The following is an 8,358-nucleotide window of genomic DNA, read 5'->3' on the forward strand; positions in this document are numbered from 1 at the left end:
TGTTTCTCTTTCCTGAAGGAACTTTCAGGCTTAAATTTTCAGTAAAATCATTACAGTTATTATTTATTTGTGGTAATGGCTAGTACTGCCTACAAGTCGTCATGATGGATAGCCCTTTTGCCAGGGAGCTCACAAGCAAATGAATGATTACAGATTTGCATTCTGTGACTGTTCTGCCCCAGCCGTTCAGCGTTCCAATTAGCATTCCTGGCAATGCATTCCCTTCTTGGTGCATGGGCACACAAAAGGAACTGAGCACAGGGGCATAGGAAGAAAAATCAATGAGTGTTTATAGGAACTATCAACTCATGTTGATGGCCGCAGTCAGGAAAGAACTCGGTTTTACCTCATATTTAAAAAATAAAATAAAAATCATAAGTCACAGTCTTGGCTGATGTAAACTGGCACAGCTCCTTTGGTTTCATGGAGCCGTGTGCTTTGCAAAGGATGCTGAGTGCAAATGTTGGCTTTGATGTGCATCAGCTGGTGACCTAACAGTGTGCCACCATGTGTAGCAGGCAGCAGTGCTCCAAATCTGTGTGTAAGCTGTTCCTGAATAATGACTGTCACCCACTGGTGCCAAGGGTACCTGGAGAGCTCTCCCTTATGGGGCTACAGGCTTGAGCTCATGTGGGCTTCCTTGTTAGGCTGCCTGTGTCTCTCCCTGTGTTGGGGAGCTGTGGGACTGGAGAAAACAGCTGGAAATTAACATTGAACCACAAGCAAATAGTTAAATACATTTAATTTCAAAAAAGTTACAGAAGGAAGCAATGTCATCCAGGATTTAATTACTTCAGAAGAAAATCTTAAATAATTACAGGGTGCCATTGGCTGTACCTTTGGAGATGGATTAATGATGGCATGCCCAGAGCTGTAGTCAGTTAGCTAACGTGTAGCATGATGTAGCAAAGAGGTTAAAAGACTTTATGTAAAATACAGTGTTTTAAACTGTTATTGCAGCATTCAGGGATTCGGTATCTCATGGAGAAAACACACTCTGGAATATTTCATCACCATCCAATTTGACTTCTAGCATCAACATGTTCAACAGAATCCTTAGTTTTGGGAAGGTAAGTCTGTATAGTAGCTGTATCTGAGCGTTTATGTATAGTTATATGTAAAGACTTAAAAGCTCAATGTACCACATATGGCCTTTATTTCTTTAGGATCCCCATTATTACATGAATTTTCTTTATTTTGGGAAGAGGGAGACAGTTACTGTAGATGCACTTTTAAATTCTGTGGTAAATTTATTATTCTCTAAGTAGAAACCAGATCAACCATATGCCTTGGGACATAATACTTTGAATGACCAAAACTGGCAAGCAGTAACCTGAAGCATTCTCCTCAAAACTTGCCTGAGTTAAGGTGTTCTTTCATGTGAATTTAAAGATGGCTTTGCCACTGAATTCTGTATTTGCTCACAGTAGTGAAGCAGTGGTGTCACGTACTATATGTTTATTATGTAAGTAATTGAATCAATATAAGAATAAATCTTCTGTAATTGAAGCTTGGTAGCATATGAGAGACACCAGTATGCTAGGGACATTTTCTGCTATTAATGGTAGAATATGCTTGCTTATTTTATTAAGCCCTGTAAACACATGCATGCCTGTTCATCTGCATGACTTCCAGGGATTTCAGTGATGCTGTTCACCTAACATTCTGCATTTGTACTTGTGCTGATAGTGCTTTTCACATGCCACTGCTATCCTGTTTAAAAAAAACACCAACAAAGTCTCAGCATTGCTTAAAGCCATCACAAGTAGAGTATTTCTTTAACCTTGAACATTACACCTCTAGAGCAAGGCGCAGTATTCAGTGGGAGCAAATCTCAAAGTCATTCTGTGTGAGATCTTGTCACGGTACGTACCGGCTCCTGGTCTCACCGAAGAGAAGATGGCAGCCAACATCTACAGGACGTTCTGCTTTACTGACTCATCGCTTTTAGAGTCCTTTACCCAGGAGTTCAGAAGTCAGTTGTCTCAGGTGAGTGCTGGGACTTTTTCCTGATGTCTGTTAGTAGCTGTGTTAGTTCACACACTTGAGCACGGTGTTTTGGAGGTACAGCATGTCCCCACCTGGCTCAGAATAGCTCATCTCTATACTGAAGTACGTGCAGCATAAGTTTTTGTGAACTGGATTAGCACAAACACACAGATCTTTGGGAAAGGCAAAGAGAGCCAGCTGCCAAATAGTGGCCATTAAGAGCTCCTCACCATGCCATGAGGTTTTGTTTCTTGCCTTTATTTGCTTCTCCCAGTGACAAGTAGATAGAGCAGTGTGAGAATGTGGCATAAACAAGAATATTTAAAGCTAAGGGAGGCTCTAAATTTCATCCTGTATTACACCAGCCATATAACTTCATCCAGTAACTCCTGCATTTGATCCAACAACTCATGACTGAAGCAGCCCTTGCTGCTGGGGAAGCTATATAATTAAAGCAAATGGATCCTTTAAAGGTAATGCCTTATTTTTTGCCAGTTGAGGATTGATATTCATTTTTCTTGTATTCCTAGTCTTTGGACTGTTTAAGACATTCTGAATTTTAAGGCTTGTTTAAACAGAGAATTTATTGAGCAATCTGAGGTGTGAAGGTAAAGCACAGTCACTCAGTTACTGCCTGTCACTGGAGTCCTTTGAATGCATTGTTTGTAGAGTTGTGTAAAAGTGCAGCACAGACTGAAAAACATAAGAAGACCCACTAGCAACAGGGTTTTCTCTGCTTAAATAATTTCTTGCATTGTTATTTTTTAAGGTGCAACACAACCCACAGTACCAAGCAGCATTTGTCAACGAAATGGTCTCATTTCTAACGCTCATCTCCCAAGCGCAGAATGACACCTCCCTGTGGCATCTGTTTTTGCTGGCTCCAGATGTGTTTCAGGGCAGCACACAATTCCAAGATATAATTGATTTTCTTCAGAATGCAAGCAGGTAAAAATAAAATGCCTGGAGGGGCACTGAAAGGTGATGGGCTTGTGCTGAACACTAAGGATGCATCATTTTTCACCTTGAAGAGCATTAACTTAAAAGCATAATTGATTTGGGCGATGCCATGGCACCATTAACGCAGCTAGCAGTGCTTTGATTTTCCATGACTCTTGTTCACTTTTTAATTGGGAGCTTGATATGATCTATTAGTTGTCTTCCATCCTACTTCCATATGCATAGAGGAAGAGTGGTGAGCAATACCCCTGTCTTTCACTGAAGGAAAGCCCTCTTTGCTGGATAGTTGTTCTGCCAAAATGGCAGCTAGCCACTTCCTTCCCAGAAACAACAGAGCCAAATTCAAGTGGCTCTGAACACCTCAAGTGTTTGTAGGGGAGCCAGAAATTCACTCTAAAGAAAACAGTTACCAGTTGCTGCTGTTTTATTCTTCAAAAATGAATCCCAAGAAAGCAGAGGAGGGAGGGATCCTGGTTCTTCTCATATAGGGCTTTGAATACATTTGACTTTAAGAAAGTACCAGTTATGTTCTTGCTGAGTGGTTTTATGAGAAAACAGAGCAGGCTTAACTGCATTAATTAACTGTGCTGAAATGTTCAGTGTTGTCTGTAGGAAGCATGTTAAAAACTCTTCTAAAATGGGCTTAGCCTCAGAATGCCTTTCTGGTCTTTCGTTGGGCTGAACTCTCACTTTCCTCTAATGGACGTGAGTCACCCATGAGATTGGGAATCTGTACCAAATCATCTATCTATCTATTGACTGTCTGACTGCATTTGCTAGAAAATATTCTGAACTTTCCTTTTGCTGCAGCATGTGGAGGAAAGCGAACAACAGAAGGTCTTCAGACATTTTTGTTTTTCTTATACGTATGAGCAGTTGGGCAAAGATTTCAATAGAGGTTGTAGAAACTTGGTCACTCTGATTATACTCAGGCTTAGAGAAGCTTGCTTTTCATCACTAGCATGTTGCCAAGGCATTTAAAAACCTGTATATCTAGTATCAAGGAGGGGAGATTTAGGTTGGATGTCAGTTCATTACTGTGAGAGTGGTAAGGTGCTTAATAGGCTGCCTAGAGAGGCTGTGGATGCCCTGTCCCTGGAGGTGTTCCAGGCCAGGTTGGATGGGGCCTTGGGCAGCCTGGTCTAATATTAAATGGAGAGGTTAATGGCCCTGCCTGTGGCAGGGGGGTTGGACATTCATGATCCTTGAGGTCCCTTCCAACCTGGGTCATTCTGTGATTCTATCCAGGTAATTTGCTTTTCTGCATCATGAGAACTATTTGTAAGCTATAACGACCTTATCCTTAAAGGAGTCTGTTGCACTGTGGTGAGACTTTAATGGTATTCACCGATGTTTTGTCTGTGCTGCTGTTTTAGTGGCAGGATTATTGCATTTGTTCACACTTATTGGCTTGAAGTATCAAGCTTGAGAACTAGCACCATTTGAGTGCCCAGGAGGAATTAATATTTACTATGTTGCTCTGCTTTGCTTCATGACTGCAGAGTTGGGCAAAGTTTTCAGAGGCACAACAAAGAGGCACAGAGAATTTCACCACCAGGACTGCAGTGCTTTTATGCCTAGCACGGGGCAGTGTAAACACATGAGTAAAGAGTTACTGCAAATGGATTGCACAAATAGTATTTTTAATGAGGCTTACAAAATAACAGCCTAGCTAGCCTGGCCACGTCTTTTACTCAGGCAGTTCTGAGCTCCTGAAGAAATGCTGTGAAGGGAATTTCTTGTAGCAGAAAAAAAAAAAAGAAAAAGATGTGGAAGACAAGAAATGGTGCTCAACTAAATACGTCATTTATAACAGCAGCTTCTTCACCTCCTAGACAAAGGCTAACAAGCACCTCTGCAAAATGGAAACGGTGAGCATGAAGTCCACAAAAGCTTCATGGAGGCATTATGTTAAATGAGAAGAAAAAAGATCCATGGTGCTCTGTTCTCACTAGCAGTCTGTTCCCACAAATCACTATGTATATATTCATGCCACTAGAATCAGCTCAGCTAGGTGTTGTGTGCATCATCAGTAGAACTCTGGGCAGGCAAGAGATTATGCATTCCATAGTGACCTCAGCTAGAGTGAAGAGCTGCGCTTTATGTAGGAGAAGGAAAAGGGACTAATAATCACCATGAAGTTTTCAGTAACCTGCACACACTGAGCAGGCAATCTTTTAAACAGCTTTGTCTGCAATACAATATGACTGATTGTCAGCTTGTTCTTTCAGAGACTGAAAAAATATATACATGTATTCCTTGCTTCCCTGAAAGCCTGGTTATTGCAATATAGAAGAGGAAAGAAGGAAAATTGGACGTGGTAGAAGTTATGTATTTGTGATTGCTTCTTCCATCTGCAAATACCATCTCCAAGGAGCCTGTTCTCTCAGGAGCCTCGTCTGCTCTGCCTCTTGCTTTCTGTTAGGAGGAGATTCACCCACAGCAGTGAATCACAAGGGCGGTGTTTCACCTGAGTGTTTTCTAAGCCCTATTATGAGGATTTAAGTGGTGTATAGATTTTGCATAACCCTTTGAATAAATGCTTCCAATGAACGCAATATGCACATTACTGCTAATATTCCACTAAGGATTTCCCTTTGAAGCCCTTTATCTTTGTATCTTGTGCATGATCAAACAAATACTTAAAAATAGGAGCACTGTCTTTTCTATCAGAAGTTTTAAGAATCATAGGCTGTACTCCAGCTGTTTCCTATCTGAACACTTGCTTTATTTCTTCTCATAAACCTGCAACCACTATTTATTTTCCTTGTGCTTTTTTTTTCCCCCTTCAGTGGTGTGCTGGCAGCTCAGAGTGTCTCTACATCGCCTGTTACTGATGATAGATTCAAAACTGTTCAAAATGGGGTTACAGATCCCCCATATTCCTTGAATTGCTGGGAGCAAGGTAAGATTCCTGCACATAGTCATATCTCTACTGAAAACCTGTGGTGCCCAGTATAAGCAAACTGCAGGCTAATAAGTAACCATACCAACTGCATACTGTTCAAGGCTCAGCATAATGAATTCTCCTTTCAACTTTTTACAAACGTGAATAAAGTACCTCATTTTGACTGCAAAAGCAAAAAAGGTTGGTTTTGTCAGGAGATGATGAATTAACATGAGTTGCAGTCTCAGTGGAAATGGGAAGCAGTAATTTTTACCTTAAGTTTTGTTGTCAATACCTGCCTGTAGCTGTGAGCTCTGTCAAACACTTGTGGCTATACCAAAGTAGGGATTGAGACTGGACTTGTACATGTCAAAAGTAGCCATTCTTCTACTCCAAGACTTTCCACAGTAGAGGCAGAGACAACCAGCTCTTAACTGATGTGACATGAGAGGGCAAGGGAAAGGTACAGCATGTAAGTGCTGCCAGGGACAGACTGTAAATGCCATCCATTCTTGTTGGTTGATGGAGATGGTGGAAGTTGGGGTGAATAAGAAAGCAGATTAATGAAGTGCGAGTGGGGGAAGACATGGAGATGTGAAGGGTGGAGAGGCGTGGACCACACAGGGGTATCAAGATGAGTTTAACTCTGACAGAAATAGATTATGCAGCCAAAGCTCAGGTGCAGGTAGTAAAAAGTCTCCTTGTATGAACAGTGAGAAATCCAGTAATGACATTAGGCCAATTTGTTAATAGTTAATAGTTAATTTGTTAATAGTGTTAATAGTAGAAAAGGGGTCCTAAATCAGGAGGAGAGCTCTGTTGCACTCAGAACTGTTCCTGAGATAGAAAATCATTTCTGCAATGGCAGGTAGGATCCTGACTTTCCACCCTGAAGGGACAGTTCTATCTAGGATCTTGTGTCATATCATAGGAGCCTAACAGCATACGTGCATATTTTATGTGACAGATTTGCTAAACAGCTATTCTTAGTTGCCCAGACTATCACCTTTATCTGTTTGTTGTAGGTAAAGAAAAAAGTTTGGTGATCAGATATATTTGTAATCACTTTAACTGGAAAGATAAGTGGACTTTAGTAGCAGAGTTGGAAGAAGTTCTGAGGTAAGGCATTGACTAAAGGGATATTACTTACAGATAACTCAAATCTATGATCTTTGCTCTAAATCGCTTCATGTTTCCACTTGCATTGATTTCATATTCACTAAAATGCTCTTTTTTTTCCCTCCAGAAAAATAAAGCTACCAGAGATTGGTGGAAAAGTCTCCAAGAGGTCCATTAATTCAGATGATTTAGAAGCCATACAAAAGTCTCTACATCGTTTAAAAGGCTTTGAGAAAAAAATGAATAGAAGTGAATTAAAAAGCTTAAATCTATTCAGAAATTTGAAGAATGAAGCATTACAGAAGTTGTACGCAATTCTTGCACTGGGAATGAATCCACATCATGATTATAAATTAAAGGAAGAATATAATAAGGATGTAATTGATGAAATCTATAACTTGACATCACAGCAATTACAGAGCAACTTTAACGGGACTTCCATTTTCAATATAATGACCCAGTGGAAAGAAATTCAGGGTGCTTTAAAATTAGCTACAATGATTTGGAATCCGGTTTTGTTAAATAATTCTAATTTTAGTATGGCACAAACTGAGAATGCTCTCAAAACGTTACTCACCATTAGCATGCCATCATTTCTGGGAGACTTAAGAGATCGTTTCACTGGAATTGAAGAAATACCGTCTTTGATTTCCGATTATCTTCTTAAACCTGTGTCGTACAGAAGCTTTCCAGACCAACTCCTAGCTCTGCAAAAGATATTTTTTATACTGACACATGAAAACATAGGTTATGACTACCTGCTGCTGCCTGCTTTTGAGCTGATGCGGAAAGTAGAAAGCTCCATGGGTGAATCGCGGTGGCACGAACTGAATGGCTATTGGCGCCTTGCTGAAAGGCTGAGATCAATGCAATGGAACAATACAGGCATCGTAGCCTATGGGCAGTTTTTAGAGGTATTACACAGCCATTTTGAAAAGCTGGTTAATAATTCAAATAGTCTTTTCAGTGAACAGTTTGGTCAACTGTCTGAATTTATAGCAGCTGTATTTAAAGAGTTTGATGGGGAAAACTCCGAAGTAGCCAATATCTCGCTAGTCACTCAAGCCGTACAAAAGACCTTGTATGTATTAAAAGACTTACAGCTCAACTACAATGTCAGTAAATTAAAATATATAGATCTGTTCTTTAATTTTGACAACAAAACCTTCGAGAGATTTTCTGAACTTCTGAGGACAGGAATGAAAATCCTCCACTACAGAAATGCCAGTGAAGCTTCCCCTGAAGAAATGATTAATGCTGTCTATAACTTAACGCGTCTTGTAGTGCAGGAGTTCAGTGAGTCTTCCTTACCACACAATGCTTCACTGAAGGCAAAAGTCTGGGAGTTTTTGCATGTAGCCTTGAGCCCTTTTCTGGAGAATAGAGACAGCAGTGCCAGAACA

The 8,358-nt window shown here is 40.4% G+C and overlaps 1 protein-coding gene across 1 annotated transcript in view; it reads left to right on the forward strand.

Annotated features, from left to right (window-relative positions):
- Positions 1-8,358, forward strand: part of ABCA12 (ATP binding cassette subfamily A member 12) — a 78,160-nt gene that overhangs the window by 21,026 nt on the left and 48,776 nt on the right. The window contains exons 5-10 of the mRNA XM_042822362.1: positions 961-1,070; positions 1,804-1,989; positions 2,759-2,937; positions 5,742-5,854; positions 6,862-6,955; positions 7,083-8,344. Of these exons, the coding sequence (XP_042678296.1) occupies positions 961-1,070; positions 1,804-1,989; positions 2,759-2,937; positions 5,742-5,854; positions 6,862-6,955; positions 7,083-8,344 (1,944 nt within the window). The remainder of the gene's footprint in view (positions 1-960; positions 1,071-1,803; positions 1,990-2,758; positions 2,938-5,741; positions 5,855-6,861; positions 6,956-7,082; positions 8,345-8,358) is intronic.

This window comes from Centrocercus urophasianus, unplaced genomic scaffold (genome assembly GCF_019232065.1).
Source record: "Centrocercus urophasianus isolate 14NV4802_14NV808 unplaced genomic scaffold, USGS_Curo_1.0 seq_20, whole genome shotgun sequence".
Taxonomy (NCBI): domain Eukaryota; kingdom Metazoa; phylum Chordata; class Aves; order Galliformes; family Phasianidae; genus Centrocercus; species Centrocercus urophasianus.